At 41.6% G+C, this 26,889-nt stretch overlaps 1 protein-coding gene across 11 annotated transcripts in view; it reads right to left on the reverse strand.

Moving 5' to 3' along the window:
* The window catches only part of LOC140195095 (LIM and calponin homology domains-containing protein 1-like), a 384,102-nt gene that overhangs the window by 42,465 nt on the left and 314,748 nt on the right, over window positions 1-26,889 (reverse strand). For 10 of the 11 annotated variants that reach the window (XM_072252809.1, XM_072252808.1, XM_072252807.1 and 7 more), the window contains 8 exons: window positions 21,958-22,084; window positions 19,624-19,781; window positions 17,069-17,480; window positions 14,236-14,475; window positions 12,938-13,064; window positions 6,221-6,393; window positions 5,821-5,947; window positions 2,458-2,556 (listed from right to left, as the gene is read on the reverse strand). In XM_072252809.1, coding sequence (XP_072108910.1) covers window positions 2,458-2,556; window positions 5,821-5,947; window positions 6,221-6,393; window positions 12,938-13,064; window positions 14,236-14,475; window positions 17,069-17,480; window positions 19,624-19,781; window positions 21,958-22,084 — 1,463 coding nt within the window. The remainder of the gene's footprint in view (window positions 1-2,457; window positions 2,557-5,820; window positions 5,948-6,220; window positions 6,394-12,937; window positions 13,065-14,235; window positions 14,476-17,068; window positions 17,481-19,623; window positions 19,782-21,957; window positions 22,085-26,889) is intronic. The other variant, XM_072252801.1, reaches the window with a different exon arrangement.

The raw sequence follows: 26,889 nt of genomic DNA on the forward strand, positions 1-26,889 counted from the left end.
TATCCTTCAATTCTGAGGCTGTGCCCTCTGGTCCTACATTCTCCCACTATTGCAAACATCCTCTCCATGAGCAGGATTTTAATATTTGGTAGGTTTCAATGAAAATTCCCCTCAACCTCCTGAACTCCAGTGAGTACAAGTTCAGAGCCATAATACATAACGCTTTTTAGTTTGTCACTTCAAATTGCTAAAAACTCCCCATGACAATTAAGAATGAAAAAGAAAAGCCTTGGTGGCAATAAGAGGGATAAATGAGTGCTAGAGAGTTTCACTTTGAAGAAAGTGAGAGAAATGTGTGGTAGAGTCACAAGGAGAAAGTTTCAGAAGGCAGCAGCACATTGGCTACCGATAGTGTGGCAGAAAGAAGAAGCTGAGAAGGGCAAGGGAGCACAGCATACTTCCTGACACACCTGACCGACCAGGTGGCTTATGTAGGAAGAGAAAGACCACAGACAGAAAAAATGAATGAGATCAAATCATAATTTCAGAGCCAATGGAGTAGTGTCAGTGGAGTGTACATAATCTGATAGACAAGCCGAGTCAGGTCAGGGATGGAGATTAGTATGCCTGGGACCTCAGAAGCTGTAATTGAAACTGTCTCCAAGAATACAGACACATTTTGTGTGGGTAAAGAGCTGCTTCCTTAATTACAGTGTGGATTACATCCATCTAGTGCAGGGGTTCCCAACATGGGGTTCACTGCCCCTGTGTACATACATCTATTGATGCTTCTGGACACATCTTCAGTGATGTTCCTGGAATCATCGGGTGTTTCAGGTCTTTCAACATCATACAACCTCCTCCAGTGACCCAGCTGGGGCTGATCAGACCCCAGCTTGTGTCCAGATGGCTAGCTACTTATGACTCCATGGCTCCCCTCTTTTGAGCCACAGCCATCTTGAGGCCCTCTCTGCCACATCGGTGGTACAGCGGATGGCTCTCCTCTTCCTCTCTCCCTCGATGCCCAAAATGCTGAAGGCTGTAACTAAGGAACGGGCTACGAATCCCCTACAACCAACCTCCACTGCGAGACACCTCGCTCTCCATCCAGCCTGCTGACAGTTGCTGACCAGTCCTGCGTACTTGGAGAGCTTCCTTTCAAAGGCCTCTTCCATGGGACTGTCAGCAGGATTTGGTCCATGGCATCAAAAAGGTTGGGAACTCCAGCTCCAGAGGAAGGATAAACGTGATGTGTACCATGCAAAAACTCACAGAAAAGTGCAGGAAACAGCATGAAAATAGCCTTTTTTTTTTTACTGCATCAGAGCCTTTTACTCAAATAGGGCTGTGGACAATCTACAATGCATTTCGTTATCTTCAGAGATATTGCCCCCCCCACCCCCCACCCCCCCACCCCCCCACCTTCTATGCCTGCCACACAGTGACATGCAAACGGTGATTCTGCCTAATGGTCCACCATAAACCCAATCCCACGGCAGACTGGAGTTCCCCAAGACTGCATCACAGCTCCAATCCTTTCCTTAATCTTTCTCGTGCTAATATTGCACCTGATCTCCAACAGGCTTCCCACAGGAGTGAAATTAATGTAAAAAATGAATGAGAAACTTCATCCTACTTCACATCCAGTCCTGAATCAAGAAAACTCGAGTCACTGAGTTGCAAAGTGCAGTCTTATTTTCCGCATATGCACGTTTATAGTCCATATTCCAAGCCAGCTTTTCATTATTCACTGAAGCATGCCAGAGAATTGGCTGTACACTTAACATCTGCAAAGCAAAGACCCCTTTACCAAATTTCTCTTGCTGCTTAAAATTAACCTCCAAAAGTAAAGTCCATGATAAAACCAAGACAACACAGAATATCTTCCATATACAAGGAGTTAACTCTCAGAAAGGGCAGCCATTGATGATCAAATTAAATACTATTTCTTGTATGCTAGCACATTCTTGGCTGTCTGAGGAAGAGTGTTTGAAGTTGACAACCTCAAACACAAACCTCATGAATTGTCCAGCAGCAGTATACCCTCCTGTACTCTTCAGAGCCATAGAAAATTTATAGTAGGTTCCTCAAAGCACTACAGAGATTGAATCAATGTAGCCTCTGCAAATTGAGAGGATCAGCAAGCAAATGTAAACAGCCTTTCCAGTGTCAAGGCTCCAATAACTCATAACTAGCTCCAATGTGTGGCTGCATTGATCACATACCAAAGCTAAAATAAACAACTTTACTCAATATTTTGTCATAGCAAGAGATCACAAGGAGGACAGAGGTAATGGTTCAAGTATGTTCTCAAAACCTCCTTGAACGAACATAATATCTCACCAGTCATGAGAATTCCTGGCCCAAAACAGAAGAAGCAGCTGAAATGGTTTTCAGAACCTTGAGATTCTTCATTGGGAACACATGGAAGTACAGATTAATTTGCAAAAGGAAAAACCCTTCCCCCACCCCAACCAACTACCCACCCAACTGTCTGTCAAGTAGCATCAGTCTCACCTGTAGTGGAGTCTGCAAATCCCACGAAGGCCTCATCAACCAGTTCTGAGCCCACAGAACAGGTGTGGAAACAAGTCATGTTTGACTCTGAAGGACTACCTAAAATCAGAAGGAGCCATAACTGGAATATTAGTCTTTGACTGGGTAAAAACCTGCTGTTGTTTGCTGATACTGTGCTATTTCCTAATTATTGAGTAACTAGACCAAATAAGAGATCCACTGGTAGATTATAATTAGATTTTATACTGGAAGGCATTATTACAATTCATGATTTTTGACTAATTTTCCACATGGAAAAGACTCAGAAAATATATTATCTCTAAGCAAAGGTTTTTCTATACAAGCTCATAAAACAATGAGTTGAAAGCTAGTTGAGATGCTGAGAAGCCAAGCGAGATAGTTTCCCCAAACACTCATGAATTGCTTATACTGTAATTTATCACAGCATCATGCCGTGGCTGTAACCAAACTCTCAGCACCTTTAGTTTGACAGATTCCCATCTATGGGTATCAACAATATGTAATGTGTACAGATCTGCAAGTGCATCCTTCAGGTTGTGTACAGAAGAGGAAAAAAACACTCCTGAAACGCTCTGCTCATCACCCTCAGTTATTCCCAACAGCTGGGAAACTAGATGAGGTTGCCTAAATTATAGAATTTGTGGCAGAGGTTGGAGGCAACAATAAAAAAATCTGTCTGGGTTAATCCCAAATCCTAGCTCTTAATCTGTAGCAATACATCATGGACACATCCCTCTCCACCATTAGTAGCATTTACAAGCTGCACTGCCTCAAGGCTACCACGTTCCAAAGATATCCATCATCTGAACCATGCCACCTTTTTAGATTTAGATTAGATTAGATTCAACTTCATTGTCACTGTGCCCAGTACAGATACAAAACCAATGAAATGCATTTAGCATCTGACCAGCAATGCAAAGAATATTGTTAGTTACAAAATAACTGCGAATAAAAAAAGTGCTACAGCACCCAAATATAAAAGTACTGAGGCAGTACAATACAGATACAATACTGCTTAGCGCTGTGATGTGAGGTTCAACAGTATCACAGCCTCAGGGAAGAAGCTCTTCCTGTGCCTGCTGGTGTGGGAGCAGAGGCTCCTGTAGTGCCTACCGGATGGGAGGAGAATAAAAAGTTCGTGGTTAGGGTGAGATGCATCCCTGATAATGCTTTTCGCCCTGGCCAGGCAGCGTTTATGGTAGATGTTCTCAATGGTGGGCAATTGGGTGCCGATAATCCACTGGGCAGTTTTCACCACACGCTGGAGTGCTTTGCGGTCCAATATGGGACAATTGCCATACCACACTGAGATGCAGTTGGTGAATATGCTCTCAATGGTACAATGGTAAAAGTCCGTCAGTATCCTGGGACAGAGGTGAGCTTTCTTCATGCTCCACAGGAAATAAAGGCGCTGTTGTGCCTTTTTGATCAGGATGGAGGAGTTCAGGGACCAGGAGAGTTCCTCAAAAATGTGGACACCAAGGAATTTGAAGCTTGATACACGCTCCACTACAGTTCCGTTGATGTAGATGGGGACGTGAGTGTGACTCCTGGCATGCCTGAAGTCCACAATGATCTTCTTGGTCTTCTGGGTGTTAAGGGCCAGGTTATTGTCGACACACCACGCGGCCAGGTGCTGGACCTCGTCCCTGTAGGCCATCTCGTCATCCCCTCTGATCAGACCAACCACCGTGGTGCCGTCTGCAAACTTGATTATGGAGTTAGAACCATGTACAGGAACGCAGTCATAGGTGAAAAGGGAGTACAGAAGAAGGCTCAGCACACAGCCTTGAGGCACGCCGGTGTTCAGGGTGAGAGTGGAGGAGGAGAGGTTGTCTAACTTAACTGATTGGGGTCTGTTAGTCAGAAAGTCCAAGGTCCAATTGCAGAGGGATACACTGATACCAAGCTAGCGAAGTTTGGTGATCAGCTTGGAGGGGATCACAGCTACCATCAGGCAGGAGGTACAGATGCTTGAAGTTCCATGCCACCGGGTACTTCCCTTCAACTATTTGGTTCTCAACTAACCAGCACAAACCTAATCACTACTACATTTTAGCAACATTATGACTACTCTGAGCAGTCTGCACTAAAATTTATACTTTTAGTTTTGTTCGAATAGTTATTTTTCTTGTAAGGATTGTGTATAATTTTTGTTTTATCTTGTGAATGTTGTTTATATGATGTTACATTCTTGTGATGCTGCTGCAGGTTTTCATTGTACCTGTGCATACATGTATTTGTGGATATGACAATAAACAATGTTGACTGTTGACTTAGCCTTGTACATTACAGCTTCCCAAGCATTCACCCTAAAACTATTTCAATGCGATGCAAGTTTATGTCTCTATTACTCATTTAGGCAGAGGACTCTGGAGTTTACCAGTGATAAAAATGTTTCCTAATTTCTGTGCGAAACATTATGCAAAGTAACTTTAATCTATATCCCTTAATTATTCATATTTCCACCAAGGGAAATTAATCTCTCTTATTAAGTGTCTAGATCTTCCATAATTTTATACATTTGAATGAAATTAAGGAAGAATTTCGTTCAAATGTATAAAATTATGGAAGATCTAGCCACTTAATAAGAAGGATTCATTCCAAAGCAAACCTATGCCTTTAGGTAGCTGTCTTTCAATTTTTATCAAATATCTTAGCTTATAAATTCATCAACAATCCTAATTAGTTCAAAAGGACACTAAAGGGTGTTCTTTTGACACCACATCTATAGGTAGGCCTTATGCCCAAAGGTAGCCTTATTTTTGGACCTGTTTTAAATTTTTATAGTATCCTTCTCTTTTAATGCTTTTGAAAAATATTCACTTTTTCCATATTTACAAGGAACAGACTGCAATGCCCAACCTAGCAGGAGAGTTGTTTTCTTATTCCATTAACAGTTTATTTAAATCTGGGTTATTACAAAGTGCTGAGTTGATACAGCTTACTTTTTATTTTAAAATATATCCATTTTCAGGTGTATTAATTAAACTTTACCAATATTTAACTCTTAAATATGACATTTATTTAATGCAGAATATTGAAAAACAGTAAGTGCATTAGGTTGAGGGTCCCAAAATAAATAATTCATTCTAGGGGCACGGCTTGGTTTATAGTGCAATGCTTTTAAAACTATTGTCAATGATTGTTGAACATTGAGCTTAATGTGGCATGCATTTAAAATCCTGTGACTCTGGTATTGCCAGCTTTTATGCACAAAATTTTACTTACAGTTTGTTACACTTTCAGTTTAAAAACTAAGAAAACACACCAGATATTGCGGTTCAAAGCCAATTCTATCTCATTACAGCAGATGTGTTCCCTATTCTTTTGATGTCTCACCTTGCTGAATTATAGTATCAACAGGTTGATTGTTCTCTGCTGCTTCTTCCTTCACTTCAATTATCCTTTGATCTGAATCCAATACATCTCCAGTTTTGTCCTTTTGAGGTGTCACTGACCTTAATCCCTGGTTTGTGTTAAAACACAAAATTGATTTTGTAACATTGCAAGTATTAGACTGCATCAGATAGAACTGCAATCTTCTTACGTTCACACACTTAATTGAAAGGGTTAAGTGCACCATGGACTTCCAGTCCCTAGTTGTTTATTTACAAGTTATGAGATATTTGATCTCATAACTTCCAGAAAAAAATGAAAACACCGCAATTAAATAACAAATTGTAAGTATACATGCAGTGCAACTTTTTAAGCTTTATATTGGTTTAGAAGAAAAACTTACTTCTTGATCAAGCTGCTCTTGGGTGCTGTTATCTGATGCCTCGTTCTTGAGAGTTAAGCAGGCTTCATCTTTTGTTATTATTTTGGAATCGAATGTGTCCCTTAAGTCCAACTCAGTATTGCCCGAAAGGACTACAGGTTCAGGTGAAGTTTGCAGGTCTTTGTGATGATCTTCTTCATATTTTGTAATGTAATACAAGAGAATAAGTGATTTTTTTCTCTCTTAGTGTAAATAAATAGTTTCAAAAAGGTACAAAGAATCAGGAATAAACCATTCAGTCCTTGATGCTGCTCCTTCATTGTAAGAATAATGAATAAGACCATAAGACATAGGAGCAGAACTAGACCTATCATGTCTGTTCCTCCATTCCACCATGGCTGATTTATTATCCCTCTCAACCTTTTCCTGCCTTCTCCCTTTGACACCCTGACCAATCAAGAACCTATCAACCTCTGCTTTAAATATACCCACTGACTTGGCGCCCACAGCTGTCTCTGGCACTGAATTCCACAGATTCACAACCCTCTGGCTAAAGAAATTCCACCTCATCTCTGATCTAACTGGACATCCCTCTATTCTGAGGCTGTGCCCTCTGGTCTTAGAATTCCACTCAACTGGAAACATCTTCTCCACAACCACTTTGTCTAGGCCTTTCAGTGAGAGAGGTTTCAGTGAGATCCCCTTCATTCTTCTAAACTCCAGTGAGTACGGGTCCAGAGCAACAAATGCTCCTCTTACATTAACCCTTTCATTCCAGGAATCATTCTCGTGAAATTCCTCAGGACCCTCTTCAGTGTCAGCATACCTCTTCTTAGAAAAGGGGCCAAAAGCTGCTCACAATACTCCATATGTGGCCTCATCACTGCCTTATAAAGCCTCAGCATTACCTTTCTCGTCCTCTCAAAATGAACTGCAAATTGCATTCGCCTTTCTTACTATTGACTCAACCTGCAATCGAACCTTTAGGGAATCCTGCACAAGGCCTCCCAAGTCCCTTCGCATTTCTGAATTTTGAATTTTCTCCCCATTTAGAAAATGGTCCATGCCTTTATTCCTTTTACCAAAGTGCATGAGCACTCACTTCCCTACACTATATTCCATCTGTCACTTCTTCACCCATTCTCCCAATCTGCCTCAGTCCTTCTGAAGATTCCATGTCTCCTCAGCATGACTTGCCCCTCCACCTATCTTTGTATCATTTGCAAACTTGGCCACAAAGTCATCAATCCCATCATCAAAATCATTGACATATGACATGAAAAGCAATGGTCCCACCACTGACCCCTGCGGAACACCGCTAATCATCAGCAGCCAATCAGAAAATGTCCCCTTTATTCCCACTCTTTGCCTCCTGCCAAGCCAACCTATATTCAATCCATGCTGACAGTTTTCCTGTAATACCATGGGTTCTTATCTTGTTAAGCAGTGTCACATGCAGCACCTTGTCAAAGGCTTTCTGAAAATCCAAGTAGACAACATCCACTGATTCTCCTTCATTTATCCTGCTTGTTATTTCTTCAAAGAATTCTAACAGATTTGCCAGGCAAGATTTTCCCTTACGGAAACCATGCTGACTTTGGCCTATTTTATCATGTGCCTCCAAGTACCCAAAACCTCATCCTTAATAATGGACTCCAATATGTTCCTAACCACTGAAGTTAAGCTAAATGACACAACATTTCCTTTCTTCTGTCTCCCTCCCTTCTTATAGAGTGAAGTGACATTTGCAATTTCCAGTCCTTTGGAACCATTCCAGAATCTACTGAATCTTGGAAGCTCATTACACTCTCTCCACAATCTCTTCATGTACTTCTTTCAGAACCCTAGGATGTAGTCCATCTGGTACAAGTGACATATCTAACTTCAAACTTTTCAGCTTCCTAGTAATAGCAGCTGTACTCATTTCTGCCCTTTGGCACTATCAAATTTCTGGCATACTGCTTGTGTCTTCCACAGTGCAGACTGATGCAAAATACTTCTTAAGTTCATCCATCATTTCTCTGTGCCCCATTACTCTCTCTCCAGCATAATTTTCCAGTGGTCTGATATCCATTCTTGCTTCTTTTCTTTTTCTTTATATATCTGAAAAAAGTTTTGGTATCCTCTTTGACATTATTAGCTAACATGGCTTCATATTTCATCTTTACTCTTTTTATGGCTTTTTAGTTGCCTCCTCTTGGTCTTTAAAAGCTTTCTAATACTTTAACTTCCCACTAATTTTTGCAATAATTTATGCCCTCTCTTTGCTTTTATGCTGTTTTTCACTTCCCATGGCTACATTGTCCTCCCTTTGGAATACTTCATCTTTGGGGTGTGTATCTTTACTGTGCCTTCTGAATTGTTCCTAGAAACTCTAGCCATTGCTCTTTTGCCATCAACCCTGCTCTTGTCCCCTTCCAATTAACTTTGGCCAGTTCTTCTCTCATGCCTCTGTAATCTCTAATATAAACTGGGACTTTTTGAGTGCAAAAGGTTTAGATGGGGCAAAATTTGTTAGGTACATCCAGGAGTATTTCTTAAATCAATACTATAGAGAGAGTGCAGAGGAGATTTACAAGGATTTTGCCTGGATTGGAGAGTGTGTCTTATGAGAATAGGTTGAGTAAACTTGGCTTTTTCTGCTTGGAGCAACGGAGGATAAGAGGTGACCAGATAGAGGTGTATAAGATGATGAGAGGCACCGATCATGTGGATAGCCAGAGTCTTTTTCCCAGGGCTGAAATAGCTAACATGAGACGCCATAGTTTTAAGGTGCTTGGAAGGAAGTACAAGGGGGATGTCAGAGGTAAGTTTTTCACACAGACATTGGTGGGTGCGTGAAATGCACTGCCAGTGACGGTGGTAGAAGCAGATACAATAGTGTCCTTTAAGAGACTCTTAGATAGGTACATGGAGCTTAGAAAAATAGAGAGCTTTGCGGTGGGGAAACTCTAAGAAGTTTCTAGAGTAGGTTACATGGTTGGCACAACTTTGTGGGCCAAAGAGCCTGTAATATGCTGTAGATTTCTATGTTCTTGTTCTAATATGTTGTCTAACAAGACGATGGGGCTGTACTGGGTAATGAGCCTGGCCAGGTGACCAACCTTTCAGCAGGTGACCAGTTAGGGAACAGTGACAATAACTCCTCAAGTGTTAAGAAGGCTATAGATAAGGGTAAGTACAGACCTAGTAAGAGAGTATTAAATTGGAGCAAGGCAAATTATGAGCATTTGGCAGGAACTAGGGAGAGTTAATTGGGAACAGCTGTTTTTGGGAGTGTCCACATCTGACGTGCAGAGGGTGTTTAAAGACAAACTGCACAGAGTACAGGACAGGGATGTTCCAGTCAGAAGGAAGCACATGGATGGCAAGTTAAGAGAACATGGATGTCAGGAGAGGTGATGAATTTAGTCAAGAAGAAAAAGAAGTATATAAAGCTAAGGAAGCTGGAATCAAACACAGCCCTTAAGGATTATAAAGGAGCCAGAAAAGAAGCCAGGGAAATAGGAAAGCCAGAAGAGGCCATGAAAAGTCCTTAACAAGAAGGATGAAAGAAAATCCCAAGGCATAAGGATGACAGGGGAGAAGTTAGGACCACTCAAGGATAAAGGCGGTGGCGGTGGGGGTGGGGGGAAGTGTCAATTGCTTGGATGCCGAGGATATGGGTGAGGTACTTAATCAGCACTTTACATCAGTATTTACCAAGGAGAAGGACATGGTGGAGGACAGGAAGATTGGGAGATCACTGATGAGTGTATTAATATGATAGGGTATTTTGATGTAAAGGAGGATGTAATGTCGGGTCTCTTAAAGAGCATTAAGGTGTATAAGTCCCCAGGGACTGATGGGATATGCTCCAGGTAATTAAGAGGACCAAGAGATTGCTGGGGCCTGGACTGGTAGCTTGGTGTCCTCTATAGCCACAGGCAATGTCCCGGAGGACTGGAAGTAGCTAATATTGTTCCACTATTCAAGAAAGAATTTAGATATAATCCTGGAAACTATAGACTGGTGAGTCTCACATCATTGTTAAGGAAGTTACTGGTGAGAATTCTTAGGCATAGGACTTACGAACATTTGGAAAGCCATAGCCTAATTAGGGAGAGCCAACATGGCTTTGTGCGGGACAAGTCGTGTCTTACTAACTTGAATGAGTTTTTTGAAGAGCTGACAGGGGTGATTGATGAAAGTAGAGCTGTGGATGTTGCCTACATGGATTTAGTAAGGTGTTTGACAAGGTTCCTCACGGGAGCCTCCTCCAGAAGATTAGGATGAATGGGATCCATGGTGAAATGGCCATTTGGATTCAGAAATAGCTTGCTCATTGAAGACCGAGGGGAGTGGTCAAAAGGACTTACTCTAGCTAAAGAACTGTGGTTAGTGGTATTCAAGAGGGATCTCTACCGGACCTCTGCTGTTTGTGATGTATAGAAATGACATGATTGAAAATGTAGATGGGCTGGTTAATAAGTTTGCAGATGATATAAAGATTGGCAGTACAGTGGAATACCACAGAAGACTTGCAAAGAATACAATGGATAAGGATCAGTTGCAGGTAAGGGCAAAGAAAAGGCAAATGGAGCTTAACCCTGCCAAACGTGCAGTGTTGCACCTTGGCAGGTCAGATATAAAATGTCAGGCCCTTAACAAGCAGAGGGATCTTGGAGTTTAAGTACATAGCTCCTTGTAAGTGGCTACTTACAAGGGCTACTTGATAGGGCGGTTAAGAAGGCATATGGCATGCTTGCCTTTATTAATCGAGGCATTGAGTTCAAAAGTCAGGAAGTTATGTTGCAACTTTATAAAATTCTGGTTAGGCCGCAAATGGAATATTGCATGCATTTCTGGTCGCCCCAGAGAGGATGTTGAGGCTTTGGGGAGAGTGCAGAAGAGGATTACCAGGATGTTGCCTGGATTAGAGGGCACGTGCTATAACAAGAGGTTGTTTTCTCTGGTGCGCAAAGACTGAAGGAAGATGTGATAAAGGTTTATAAGATTGTGAGAGGCACAGATAGAGAAGACAGGCAATATCTTTTCTCAGGCACTGGAATGTCTAGTTCCAGAGGGCGTGCATTTAAGGTGAAAGGGTTTAATTTCAAAGGAAATGTGGGGGGGGAAGTTTTATTTTGTACAGACAGTTGGTGACTGGAATTTGCTGCCTCGGGTGGTGGTAGAGACAGAAGCATTAGGGACTTTTAAGAGACATTTAGATAGGCACATGGATTAGAGGAAAATGCAAAGACATGTACATTGTGTAGGCAGAAGAGATTAGTTTAGTTAGCTATTTGTTATCAATTTAATTGGTTCAGCACAACATTATGGGCTAAAGAATCTGTTCCTGTGCTGGTCCATGTTGTAAGATGATCTACCTTATTCCGTATACCACGTGCCTTCAAATGTAATACCTTCCAGTCCTGTAAATCAACATATAGTATAGCGCCTTTGACATTTACCTATCTTTGACTTTTAAAAACATTTTGTTTACCAAAGTCCACAGCAACAAATCCTGGGTGTTGCCAGTCATCAGCACTTTAAACACATTAATCCTGTGATGACAACTGCAGGTTTGAGGACGGGTACCTTTCAAAATATGATTTTGTCCCCATATTACATTCAACTCACCCCAATGACTGCAATTTTGCCCTATCATCTGCCTGTCCTTCCTCACAGTCTCACTACACAATGCATCTACTTGTACACCAACTGCCCCATCCTCAGCACTATCACTCTGGTTCCCACCCCCCTGATAAATTCATTTAAACCTACCGCAACAGCTCCAATAAATAATTTCAATGGATGGTCATGATGCTTCACTTTTGTTGAGTGCTAACTTTCCTCAATAAATATTTTGCCAACCCCCTGAATGAAGTATTTCTAGCATAGAAAAAAGGATTTCCCAGGTAGAATGATATTGGGCAGCATTGACAGCAATCGAAGTAAAGCTCATAACATGAGAAATAAGTGCAGCCTATCAGCAGTGGTCAAGATCAGCCTCACATTGGGAAAGAGCAGCCAGCAGCTGGAGAATTGGTGGGAGGTTGGGGTATATGGGGCTCGAGAGCAGAAGTGAGGTGCAAAGATAAGGAAGACAAGTTGGAAGGAGTTGGACAGAGATAGGAACAGGGTTAGGAGTGAGTGGGGAGCGGAGCTGTGAGTGGAGAGTGAGACTGGAGGAGGGTATTCTGAGGAAGAAAGGATCTGAGTGGGGTTGGGTTTGCAAAGCAGAGGGCTAGACTGTGTGTCCGTGTGCTCATGAATGTGCAGGCCAGGTCTGTGCATCAGAGCTTGGTCTCCAGATGCCTTAAATCTTCTTGCCGTTAAACCAAGATCTTGCTCAGTCTAGACTGTTTTGTAGTTGGTCTCCAATGTCCACCCTACATTGAAGGACTCAGACAGGCATCATCTACTTCTGAGAAGCAAAGTGGAATTCAGTCATCCTCGACTCTGAGTGATTCACATCAGTTCCTAGCATCTCTCTGGATTCCCAAAGGATCCAGGGATGGGGAAAAGAAACAACTCTGCAAATGAAAAGTTAAATCTTCTATAAGTACTTTCTCTGAACATATTTACAGTAACTTGCCTCTCCATATTAACGTAAATAACAAACGATGGTGCAATGTTAAATGCCACGAAGCATTTCATTAGTGAGTTCACTGAAAACAGATTTATGAAAAGTTTTATTGTATGACAAGGCAGAATGTGAGATTTATCTACAAGCAATTCAAATGAGCAGCACACCTTCTGGAATGGCATCTTCCACTGGCTTTTTCTCAGCTTCGTCGCAAGTGGATTTAAGGTCGGATTCATTCTCAATGCTTGGTTGCTGGGTTGTGGTAATGCCCACTGAGATCTCAGTTTGTTCCATCTGCAGGATAACGAAGCCGTGGTTAAACATCATGCAATGAATATTTTCACCAGGACAGAGCCTTTGGCATTTATCTATCCTTGACTTTTAAAGAGATTTGGTTTGCCAAAGTCCACAGCACCAAATCCTGGGTGTTGCCAGTCATCAGAGTTTTAAACTGAACCAGTCACATTAATCCTGTGACAGCAACTGCAGGTTTGAAGGTGAGTACCTTTCAAAATAGGATTCACTCATACACCCCGAAGCCATTACAGAATTAACAATGCACAAGTCAGGATTGTGATGGAATAATTTCCACTTGACACTCTCAAGAGGCTTAGCACTAACAGAATGAAGCACCATATCCACTATAAAAGGAACTGAAGTTACTTGCCCTGTCTACCCTGACAAAACCTTCCAAACTTGTGACATCTACCACTAAGCAGGGCAGGGGTGACAGGCAGATGGGAACACCCAGTTCTCATTAAACCACCAGCAGGTTTCCCTCCAAAATACATGGCATCCTGACTTGGAAATGCATCACTGTTTCTTCATTTCTGTCTAAATCCTGGAACTCCCTGGGGATAGTACTCTGGGGGCTTCCTACCTCAGAAAAATGGCAACAATTCATGTAGGTACCTCAGCACCTTCTCAAAGGCATTAAGAGGTGCACAAGAAATGCTGCTCTTGCTGGAGAGCTTGATCCTGTGGGAAAAATTGAACCCAGTTACCTTTGGGAACCACAGGCACTTGCTGCTCTCACTCCTGAAAATAAGTTAGGTGTCTCCTCTGTGTCTGATGCTGTACTGTGTCTGTGCTCCATACTGAGAACAGCTGTAGTCATTGGCCTCACAGCTTGAGGTTATCATGTGAAGTCAGGCAACCCTGACCCTTGCACCTTTGTGAGGCTATCACTCCCAGGGTGCAATATCGGTGAACAGAAGCAAAGTTTCAAGCACTGCCTCCACTTTAAAACAAATCCTGTGATCATGAGGCTAGTTATCCTGGAGATTAACAGCCCAAAAGAAAAAGTGGCAGTGATTTCACCAAGTTAACTGTCAGAACCCAGAATACCTGTAAGTTCAGTTTTCAAGAATAACTCTTTTTTTCCACAGGCCTGTTGTAAGCACTGGCGGTGCAAACAGCACCCTAGCACAAGATTTTGGTTAATGAATGGAGACGATGTACTTACCTGCTCTGTGTGTGCAGTCTGTGGGTTGTTCGTGGCAGAAGGAATAACCTGCTCGGGTTGGGATACATGGCTGTTGTTATCAGTCTGTAACTGTGATGGGGAATTGTCCACTCTTGCCACACCTTCAAACATCTGTGACTGGGTGAGGAACGGGGCTGATACTGGAGACATGGACTCATTCTCTTCTGCCCTGGTAAATGTGGGGCTGGTCTCTCCATTTATCCTAATCTTTCCATCTTTCTGTATTAACATTTATACAAGCATAAAATAATCTGGATTAGATGCTTATTCCTCAATTATAAACAAAAATAAAGACTGTTAAAAGTCATCATGATATAACATGACATTCTAAACTTCAGATAATATTCCTGGGTACAAAGGATATAACTCAGGACATGCAGTAAAAGAACTTGACAGTGGTACAAGATTATAGTTGCTAGAAATTCCTCCTGTAGATTGCGAACAGACCAATAGCACAGTGGATCGTACTGTGGTAATATAACTAGTGACCAGGTTTGATCCTGACCATAGGGTGGAATCTGTATGATTTCCCTGTGAACACATGGATTTCCCCTCTGGGCATTCAGTATTTCCACTCTCATCCCAAAGAAATGCTGGTTAATAAGTTAATTGGTTACTGCAAATTATCCCTTGTATAAATGTGAAAATTGGAAGAAGTTGATGGACTTGTGAGACAGAATAAGTTCCTGGGATATGTGAGAAAATGGGATTAGTCAGCAGACAGTTAATGAGCCAAATGCCCTCTTCTACATCGTTAGAAAATATACAAATTACTCAATTCATTAAATAATAGTGATTGTACACACTGGAGGTCGGGAGGATGAATACAGGGCCCTGGTGGAGGACTTTGTCAAATGGTGAAAGCTGAATTATCTGCAGCTCTACATCAGTAAGACAAAGGAGACTTTAGGGAGACTAAGCCTCCACTGCTCCCTGTGACTAATGATTGTGAGGACATGGATGCAGTGAGGACTTAAAAGTACCTGGGTGTGCACTGGATGACAGACTAAGGAGAGCACCAACATGGAGGCTGTGTACAAGAAGGGCCAGAGTCACCTCCACTTCCTGAGGAGACTGAGGTCCTTTGGAGTATGCAGGCCTCTCCTTCACATGTTTTACCAATTTGTTGTCGCCAGTACAACCTTCTGTGCAGTGGTTTGCTGGGGCAATGGCATCAACATGGAAGATGCCAACAGGCTTAATAAACTGATTAGAAAGGCTGGCCCTGTTATCTGAGTCAAACTGGACACCGGAGTCTGTGGTAGAACAAGGGACCCCACGGAAAATCCTGGCAATTCTGGACAATGTTTCTCACCCCCTGCATGCCACATTGGCTGAACAGAGGAGCACTTTTAGTAATAGACTAAGACAACTGCACTGCTCCAAAGAGCACTATATGAGGTCATTCTTACTCTTGGCCATTAGGCTCCATAATGAGTCAACCTATAGCCGGGGAAATGATACCCCATTCCTGTTGAACTGGTTGAGGTAACTTATTTTTTATTCTTTCTTATTTCTCTTCTAATATCTGTACATCTGTGTATTTGTAATGCTACCATGAACTGTAATTTCCTTTGGGATTGATAAAGTTCAACCCATCTATTTAACTACCTAATTTGGTTCTGAAATACATCAACCTCATTAGCTTGGTTTTCAATAACCAATCATAACATTTCTGCTTACTGCACTAATGTAAAAATATGGGGCCTGATTTACTGAATAGCTGTCACCATTTAAACAGCTAACACAGATTAAACTCTGCTGTATCTTTTGAGTGATTATTCGTAGTTGGAGCTAATTAGATTCTATAGGCAGAGCATCAGACACAGGAGCAGAATAGGAGCTAATAATATTCTATAGGCAGAGCATCAGACATGGGAGCAGAATAGGAGCTAATAATATTCTATAGGCAGAGCATCAGACATAGGAGCAGAATTCAGCCATTCAGCCCATCAAATCTGAACCGCCATTTCATCATGGCTGATCCTGGAAACAACAGATGGACTAAATTTTAGATCTGGCTCCAGAGAGTCCTCCAGTGAAAAACTGGAAGCAGCATGGTGAGTTTCATGCCTCTGTTAGATCCTGAAAGAGCAATCCAAATGATCCCACTCTTTGCTTGTTCCCATCAAGTAGTTATCTAATTGAGGTTGCCCTAAGATTGTGGCTGACTTGATCTGGGACCAGGGTCCAGACTGCAGACTTCCACTTGGGAACCAGTTTCCAGACCTTGGCTGTGGCCAAAGGCAGCCAGAGCTTCTACCACTTCTATCGTACAGCTTTGACAACCAGTCAGTTCCTGCGCCAGGCTCATCGTCTAACTCAGGTGCAATTGACATTCACAAACATTTAGAATCACTCAGGAGAAAATCATTTTAAAGAATTAATATTTTTGAAATGAAGAGACTGAAAAAACAGTAACATGAGCTAGACCATGCCTCTCCTAGGCAGGCAGGTCCATGGACAACCAACGACTGCACCCTATTTGTGGGTTACTCCTTTCTGACTTCAGTAGCTGTGCTTTGCATCATGCAAGCCAGACCACGCTTACTAACTAAAAATTTAAAAAGCTAGGTCAAATTAAAATAACTTTCCAAGCTCATTTCTCCCTTTCAATTCAACATGTCTATCAAGAGTTTACTAATTTTGAACAAATTAGAAATTACAAATTCCAGCAGGAAGAGGGCATTTTCTTCATGAATTGGTTGGTACTGGCTCTATTTACTAACTGTCTTTACGTAATGGAGAGACTGACATCTGATCACGATTGGTATATTAAAAATTATCAAAGACAATGACTTCAGCATCTTACCTTAAATGATTTCAGCACCGTCTGGGAATCTTTTGGTTGCGAATAAGGCTTAGGGGTCAACATAGGCACTGTCTTGGAGGCAACAGCTTTGGTTGGGGATGTGCCTACTTCAGAAAAGTTAGACTGTGATTGGCTGCTGGGAGTGATCACTGCTTCAACAGTGGCAGTATATTTCTGGATTGGCAATGACTGCTGTCGTAAGTATTTCAGTGAATTTGATTCCCTTGTTGGAGAGTATGACGAATCTGAATCCACTGACTGACTTCTCTCCAGAAATTTTGGCATTTCCAGGTTTTCAAGAACAGCTTCACTGATTATAAATCTCTGTGAATACTTCCTCAAAATTTCTTCAGCTTCTTCTCGAGTCTTCGCTTTGTTATACGCCTCTTGGAGAGCTTTTTCTCTGGATTCCCTGAGATTCAATAGCCAAATTTCAGAATCTGTCTTTTTTAATGCATCAAATGATCATTTTCTTAGTTTAACATTTTTTGCTTACACCAAACAGTTGGATTGTGGTTAGTTTGGATTCCATGTCTTATTTTCATCTCATTTATTTGACTCTCCGTACAAAGGCCTTTTGTCAAGAAGTGTCCTCTCTTATTATCTAGCAAGAAGCAATTGCTACAGGTACTGTACCAGGAAAGCAACCCCTATATATTGTAGCATAGTGATTAAATCAGAGTATTTAACAAGGAAGTAAGCCCTTCAGCCCCACAAAACTACACTGATCATCAACCACTCGTGCACTAATCCTACCTTTATCCCATTTTTCATTCTTCTGAGGAGAGATTGAATTGCCTGTGAGGAAGAATGGATTGGCTATGATAGAATAGTGGAGCAGACTTGATGGGCCAGATGGCCTAATTCTGCTCCAATGTCTTAATGGTTTTAATGGACTTTACTCGCAGGATTCAGAAGAATGACAGGGGATCATAAAAAATATATAAAATTATGAAAGGGGTAGATAAGATAGGGGCAGGAAAGTTGTTTCCACTGGTAAGTGACACTAGAACTAGGAGACATAACCTCAAGGTTCAAGGGAATATACTTAGGATGGAGATGAGACGAAGCTGCTTTTCCTAGAGAGTACTGAATCTCTGGAATTCTCTGCCAGGGAAGCAGCAGAGACTATGTAGTTAAATATATTTAAGATACAGTTACTGTAGATAGATTTTTGCACAGCAGGGGCAATTAAGGGTTATGGGGAAAAGGTGGGTAGGTGGAGCTGAGTCCATGGTCAAATCAGCCATGATCTTATTAAATTGTGGAGCAGGCTTGATGGTTCAGATGGCCTACTCCTGCCCCTGTTTCTGGTATTCTTATGTAGCTCTCCCTAAATCCCATGGCTCATCTTCACACTAAGAGCAATTTACAATACCTTTTTCACCTACTAAACCATTGAGATTGTACAATAAATTGCCACACTGAGAAATGAGCCTCGCAGAGGCTGATACTAAAACCTTGCTGTTTCCACGGGCATTTCTTGTTGACTTCCTTCAGTTTACATTAAGACTTTAAAGATAAATTCAACTGTTTTAGATCAATTTCATGTTCAGATGATTCCAAAGTCAATAACACATAAGGTCCTTATTATTGTCCATATATCCACAATGATGTAAAATTTACATAGATGAAATAGGTGGGATAGAAATTCATACAGGAATGGTCGAATACTGCACGTTACTTAACAGGCATCTTATGCTCAAGCAATTGCTCAATCTATTAACGTATTGCTGTATTTTAACTTCTGCTTTCATTTCTGTTTCCCAAACTTTCCTTGATCTTGGTTCAAATGTCAAAATGATATAAGCAAGTTCCATTGGGTGAGGTTTGAAGGTGGATTTTAACTTCCAAGTGGTCACCGAGCAAGATGCTGAACATTATCATGCACTTTAGTCACAATGAACAAACAACGCATCAAGTTCGGGGGGGGGGGGGGGAGAATATGGAACATTAATCCACATGTAGGATTTGGTGCGTAATCATTGGGAATGTTATCCGAGCACTTCTACTTTTACCAGATGTAGGATGGGACTGAGGGTAAATGATCATTAAAGCATTTATAAATCATATTTAACTCAGTTTCCAAGTTTAACCTTGGTTGGCCAGGTGTTGTAGGCCACTACAAGTCTAAGAGAAGCAGGGAGGTGAGGAAAGTGGGTTTGTCTACAGTAGTGGTAGGGTTCAGGAGAAATTCCTTTCTAATTTCTCACATTTCTTCTCTGCCCACTAAACCATGTGGCCTTCCACTGGTGCACTACACATTAATTTTATTTCTCTAGTGCCCATGAATGGACCTCTCAGACTGGGCCAGGTCTAGGATCAGAAAATTGAAGTTGGAAGCCACCCAACCAGGAGGCCAGTTTGCCAAGATGACTGGAGAGCCCAGCACTGTGTTCAGAACTGCATAACATTCTGAGAGACCCAGAATTTCTGACTAGAACTCTCCTCTACTCATCAAACATGACTCAGTCTAGGCCAAAGCAATAGTGTCATGCAAACAATGACTGACAAAAATCGTAAGGTTAGGGCAAAATTGTATCCAAACAACATACTTCTCTTCCACGATTTCTTTATAGGTTTTAATGCTCCTCCGTCTTTCTGACAAACTGCGTTCCCCACTCATTATTTTTTCCACGATATCTCGCTCCTCCTTCCGTTTGATCAGGTCTTGTGAAGCACTTCTTCTCCTGTTCTTCCAGCGAGCCAGATCCTGTATAAAGGTCATATTTCATATTCTTCTTCATGGTGTTAACAACAATTCATTGAGGCAGAAACAAACAGTCCCTCTCTCATGTTATCTCCTTGCCCGCCCTCTAGTGCTCCTCCCCCTCTCCTTTCTTCTTTCTTCCATGGCCTTCCGTCTCTTTCACCAATCAACTTCCTAGCTCTTTGCTTCATCCCTCCCCCTTCAAGTTTCACCTATCGCCTGGTGTTTCTCTCTCCCCTCCCTCCCTCCCTCCCACCTTTCAAACTCCTCAGCTTTTTTTCTTCAGTCCTGCCAAAGGGTTTTGACCTGGAACGTTGACTGTATTTTTTTTCATAGATGCTGCCTGGCCTGCTGAGTTCCACCAAAATTTTGTGTGTGTTGCTCGGATTTCCAGCATCTGCAGACTTTCTCTTGTTTGTGAGTTGCTTTTACCCTCCAACTTCCATTTTCAAAAAAAAGTGACGAGGTTCTTTGCAAGGGTACTGGATCAAGGCCAAAAAAAAAACCCCCTTCTGGAAAAGATGTGTTAAACATGTGCTGCACACGGCATCATGCTTATGCAAAGTCAATCATCTTTAGCAGTGTAGTTCTATTCCTCAGAAGATCCAAGATGTCGTGCAGAGTGGACTAGATCTCAAACACTGAATAATGTACCAGAGAGGATGGAGAATCAGGTAGGTAGGCCAATAACTGCTGGAGTGGATGATTAGTAGATGGACTGGGGTTGGAGAGGTAGTGGTAGAATACAGGGGATTGTGGGAAGAAGGGGGTTGGGCCACAAGAGATGGAGAAATATTGCTGGTCAACCTTTGAGAGATGGAGACATACTAATGATCAGGTATTGGGGGTGGATAAACATTAATCATCAGGCATTGGGGATAAGGGGTGAAATGCTGCAAGAGTGTAGAGAGAGAATGCTGGAAGAGTTCTGATTTAAAAGGATGATGGAAGACCCAGCATGGAGGACCTGAATCTAGAACTGACAGGGGTATGTATTGGGAGAAGGGATACAGGCAATGGGGGTTTAAATTGGTGACACAAGGGTGAAATTAATGAGGTACAGGAGGAAAGTACCGAGATCGAAATATGTGAGAGAGGATAGTGCCTCAACTTGTAGATTAGTAACGGTTTGGGTAGGAGAAGGATGCTGTCAAAGGAAGCAGAGGAAGCAGGGAGGAGAATATTTAGTCAGTATCTTTGGTTGGGAGGTGTAGAATAGAAAAAAGGATTTAAAAATTACCTTGTCTTTAGATAAGGCTGTCGGCCATCTGTTACTGCGGTCCCTTACCTCCTCCTTTATTCAGGGCCTGTTAACACTAGGTAAGCAGGTCTAACTCCAGAATCCCTTCCAGAATTAGCACTGCATAACAATGGCAATGCGGGATTTCAGACAGGGGAAGAAAGGAGGAGAACATAAAGTCCACCCAAATCTGCTACTGACCACTTATTCTAACAACTCTTAAAATATATCAAGCATAGCGTTATTGCAGTCCTGACTGCTCTTCAACCCACAAACACCATCTCCATGGACTACTTTTTAAATAGCAAAATAATGTAGCAACAGATGGCTTATCTTTATTGGTTGGTGACAATACCCTGGCTGATTCACCTGTGGAAGCCTCAATGTTAGGTAGCAACAGCTGTTGCAATTTAATATGTATTGCTTACTGATATCTGTGAAATAGTTTGATCCTACTCTTTTCCCCGGGCACTGGTTCACAAATGCTAACTTTGTTCCTTTCGGAGGCCATTGTCACTATTTTGGCAGAGGCATTAACCTACTTACAATTTCAGAGTGATTTCTAAGCAAATTCAGCAAGCAATATTAAAAAAAAAGTCAAGGGCAACAATTTCCTTCCAAGAACATTGCTCTGGAGTTCACCAGTGACTTACAAATGGAGGTTAACAAGATAATGGCAGATGGTATAGATATTGCTTTCACAAAACAGAGGAAATGAAGATGGGTTTACCAGCTTTTGGAGATTTTATCTTTCCACATTGCCATTTGGTGCAGATAGACTAATCCAGATGAAGGAGCAAGGCAGGAGATAATAGCCAAGGCAAGTGTTTGAGTTTAGTGAGGAGTTAGGGTGGTTAGAAATAAGAGACCAAGGTGGTCAGCGTTGCCAAGAGATACGGATGAAGTACTGTGGCACATGGTTTCATTTTTAGGGCTTACATCTTGCCATCTGTCCTGGTCTTCGCGAAGTCGACTGTGAACTTTGTGTAGCTCCTCATGACGAGCTTTACTGTGGGGCTGAGCTAAATTGTCTTCTTCCGGTCTCATGTCATTCATACTGACACTTCTGCAGAGCAATTTAAAGAAGATGTGAAAATACGTTTGGTTTTTAAACAATTAGGGTGCAATAATTACTATCCATTCTTCTCCCACAAGGGGGCACTAGAAATCATTGAATAAAATCTCACTCCTTTTTCTCTCATGAGTGATATTCATTTCAACCATGGAGTAAATTAATGTGTAAAGCCAAAGTACAAGGTTTCCAGAATAATCAATCTGAAAGATAAGTGTGCTGTTGCCCGTTGACAGTTTCAACAACATTCGAGGTTAAAGATTCATGCAGAGTTTTGAAAAATTTACTTGGATCTGTAATTTAGTTCACAGGACTAATAGCAAATTACAATTCAAACTTAAAAAATACCTGGAATTGGTAAAATTCCCTTGAGATCTCAGTACATAGTTTTAGATTATGTGAACTGGCCTTTGAATATTGAACCACACTGAGGTTAAAACATTTTCAGTTCAAATGTAAAAACTGAGAGATTACTGTATTCAAACTTAAGATAAAGTTTAGAGCCTCGGGATTCATAATATATCATTATAATTGAAGTGTTTTATTTCGGTATCGTAACATCAAAATAATAATTCACATTGTAAACACCAAGGACACTATAGTATTTAGAAAAATGTGGAACTGTGACATGTGATCCCATTCAAAACTTGGATCATGGTAAAGGATGTTCCTGGAAAGGAATTACTTGTGAAATACAAGAACAATCCACAAAGCAGTTACATGATTTCACTCTCAACCTGACTCCTCTGATGATTTCAGTTAAAAACAGATGGCTAATATTTTAATGCTCAAAGCATTTCTTCTTACTAGGTGGTGTGATTTATAATTTGGGAGCAGATGTCCAATTTGAAAGCTGGAAGTTGGTTTGGCCTCATTTCATTCACAAAGGTTGAAACAACAATGGGAATTGATTGTGCATAACTTTATGCGCTGAATCTGTTAAAAGGAAATGAAATGTTGCAAGACAAGCAGTATAGTAAAATATGAAATAACACAGAATAAGCCAAGAAGTGTCATTCATCACCCAAGAGATGTTTATTTCCATGCAATTCTCAAAACCGAAGCAGCGTTTAACAGAGCACAGCCAACACACAGAATCAGTGCAAGTTCCAACCTGCATTAAATCAGTTCTTACACAACATATGGAATAACTAAGAAAGGAAGGAAACGTTATCTCTTAAAGTGCTCATAAGTACATGCCATGCATGCTTGACACCACACAAATGATAGCAATTGTGCTTAGTACCCATATGATGAGAAAGCAATATTATAGCAAATATATTTGTTTAGAGTCAGAGTGGAAACAGACATTTTGGCCCAACTCATCCCTGCTTTAGGTGTTGACCAGTGAACTAGTGTCAACTGCCCCCTAAACCCATCCTATTCCTGTACTTATCGAGATGGCTTCTAAATCACTAATGCACCTGCTTCAACCACTATTTCTGACAGCTCATTCCAAATAAGCCACCTATGGCTTGAATAAGATTATTACAAATTCACAGGTTGATACCCATTTAATTTCTTTTAAAGTTATAGCAGCTTAGTGAAAAGTGAGAGCTAACATTTATTAAAGATGTATGTACTTATCAGTCATATTTTAAGTGGTCAAAGTGATAAACGTGGAAGACCTGAAGCTAATAATCTGGACAATTTGACGACTTCAATGAGCCTGAGAGCTAACAGGTCTCTCCGGAAGTTCACTGTTTCCAATCACCCACAATTCCATCCCTTTTCTTTCTTCACTGAACTACTTTATTGGGAAGTCATTCATAAATTAAGCTTCAAACTTATTTTAGAACCTTAGTGAACCCTTTTTTTGCTCTCCCCAATTAAGAAGTCTTGCATTTAACTGTTGTAGCTTTATTTTTCTAAGACTTAGAAAAAAACAAAGGCACTATATCTACAGAGCACAACTTACAGGAAGTAGAGCATAATGTTATAAAGCATAACCCTGATCGTTCGCACTCAATCCCTCTAAAAAGAACAGTTGTTTTATTAGATCTCCTCCAACACCATTGACAATGCAAGATTTTCTCTTGCTCTGTATTCCACTGCTATCTCATCATGATGCGTTGATCTGATTGGATATCTGACTGTACGTTGTATCTGACTATGCAGAACAATTATGTATACAATCTTAGTGTTTGGGCAATATCCTCCTTATCGCTTGCACATTGCAATGGAGACGCAATATAAAGATTTTTACTCCCTTGGATATAATTAATAAACAACCACCAGCTTCTGTGATTCCAAGTGGACTGCTTTTATTTGCACTCAAACCCAATGTGTTCCTGCACACAGCAAACCATGTGCTTATTTCATTTTAGGTCAACAGTGTTTTAAAGGATACGCCGCATGTATCAGTACGAGTTCCACTGCCATTTCTAATTCTTTGCCGGAATAATTTTCCCATCTACTCTTCTCCAGGAGTCATGGGGCAGCATGATAGTGTAGTGGTTAGCACAACGCTCTACAGTACTAGAGACCTGGGTTCAATTCCCGCAGCTGCTTGCAGGGAGTTTGTACGTTCACCCCCATGACTGCATGGGTTTCCTCTGGGTGCTCCAGTTTCCTCCCACATGCCAAAGACGTACCGGTTGGCAGGTTAATTGGCCATTGTAAATTGTCCTGTGATTAGGCCGACATTAAATTGGGGGATTGCTGGGCAGCACGGCTCAAAGGGCTGGAAGACCCTACTCCGCGCTGTATGTCAATAAATAAACAAATAAGAACAATAACTGTTAAGGAGATATTGTTTATTAGATAATGCACGGTCTTCAGCCATAGTGAATTCCTCGCATTTAGCAGGATTGTACAGCTTGTGACCCTGTTGCCTATATAGCTCCAGTCTACATCCGATGACTAGAAGCACAAACACCCCAGCATCACTCTTAAACAATATTCTTTTTCAAGCTGGGATGTTAAGTTGAAGTCGTATAAGACACTGGTGAGGCCTAATTTGAAATATTGTGTGCAGTTTTGGTCACCTACCTACAGGAAAGATGTAAATAGGGTTGGAAGAGTACAGAGAAAATTTACAAGGATGTTGCTGGGACTAGAGATCATGATTTATAAGGAAAGATTGAATAGGTTAGCACTTTATTCCTTGGGACATAGAAGATTGAGAGGAGATTTGATGGAGGTACATAAAATTATGAGGGGTATAACAGTGTAAATACAAGCAGACTTTCTCCAACTAGAGGTTGAGGGTTAAGGGGGAAAACTGAAAAGTTTAAGGGAAACATGAAGGAAACCTTCTTCACTCAGAGGACTGTGGAAGGAGTTGTTAGCGCAAGTAGTGGATGTGAGTTCAACTTCATCATTTAAGGGAAGTCTGGATAGGTACGTGGAAGGGAGGGGTCTGGAGGGGTATGGGGCGGGTGCAGGCCAATGGCACTAAGCAGATTAAATGGTTTGGCATGGACTAGATGGGCTGAAGGGCCTGTTTCTGTGCTGTGCTTTTCTATGATTCTAAGTTCAGTTTGCCCACTGACCGGCTTGTGGTACATGCTCTACATCAGGGTACACCTTATCAGATGCCCTTTCCCGTTCGTTAATCTTACCAACTCCTTTTCAATTGCCTTGGGCTCTAACCACCCTGCTCAGGCAAACCAGTAATTACAGTTTTTACCATTTTGCGAATCTGTATTCACTGTTTCTGCTTTGTGAAACATGAAATGCAGAATGGTGGATCATTGGAAGATGCTTCTGACTCTCTGGTCCTGATCACTCCCGCCTCTGATCTGACCTTTCACCCTACACAGATCCAAAGCAGCTACTAGAAGCTTCAGGTACCGCACCCAAACTGTACATCAAGCAAATTAAAGTCTTCCAGAATGCAACTCTTTTGGCAATAAATCCACCATTCAGATTTACTTTATCGCTACACCCAACATTTGTTTCTTCATTTAGAAACCTACATGAACCCAAGACTCACGTGGATCTAGCGTTGCAATTAGTACATAGAAATTATGTAAGCAACTGTAATTGTTTCTTCAGCATTTAAAAGAAGTGTTTTAATGGGGCCAGATCCAGTTGGCCTGCTACCATCCGTGGGTTACCCACTGCTTACATGACCTGACGGTGTGTAGCTGGTGCAGGGTACCCCTGGGATTGGGCAAACTGAACTTACAGTCCTAGAAAAGTGGGTGTGATCTCAGTGAGAAAGCCCCACCCCTGAAGATGTGCCCTGTGCACAAAGCCCCACACCCAGTTTAAAGCTCATTAAGGTTGCAACAATTGAAATTATTATGGAAAACAACATAATTAAGTCGTATCTTCCCTGCCCCCTTTATTCCGTAATGTAAAGCAAGTGCACTGATAAATTCAATCAGTCAGTAAGTCTGCTGCTCCTGTGCATGTTGACAAGTCCCAGACTTCCTCATTTCTTTCAAATGGTCCACAATATACATTTTTGATTTCTTTGAACTACATTTTTTATGACTTCTTGGTGCTTGCTAATTTGAAATAGGTGGGTGTGAGTAGGGGAGGGAGATGATGTGAGATTTAAAAGATACTGGAACATGTCCAAGAAGGACACGGGCCAATACGGGCAAATCAGACTGGCTCACGATGACACCTAGCATGGACAAGTTGGGCTGAAGGGCCTGATTCTGTGCAGCATATCTCTGTGAGTCACAAAGTCATGTCCTTTCATTCCCCATGTCCATACTGAGCATCCTGCGTCAACCTATGCTTATCCCATGCCCCAGCACTTGCTTCCCTTGTCCAATCATCCCTGGCACGTATCCCTGCAAGCAGAACCATTGCCACACCTGCCCCTTCACCTCCTCCCTCAC

This window comes from Mobula birostris, chromosome 3, assembly GCF_030028105.1.
Source record: "Mobula birostris isolate sMobBir1 chromosome 3, sMobBir1.hap1, whole genome shotgun sequence".
In the NCBI taxonomy this organism is placed as follows: domain Eukaryota; kingdom Metazoa; phylum Chordata; class Chondrichthyes; order Myliobatiformes; family Myliobatidae; genus Mobula; species Mobula birostris.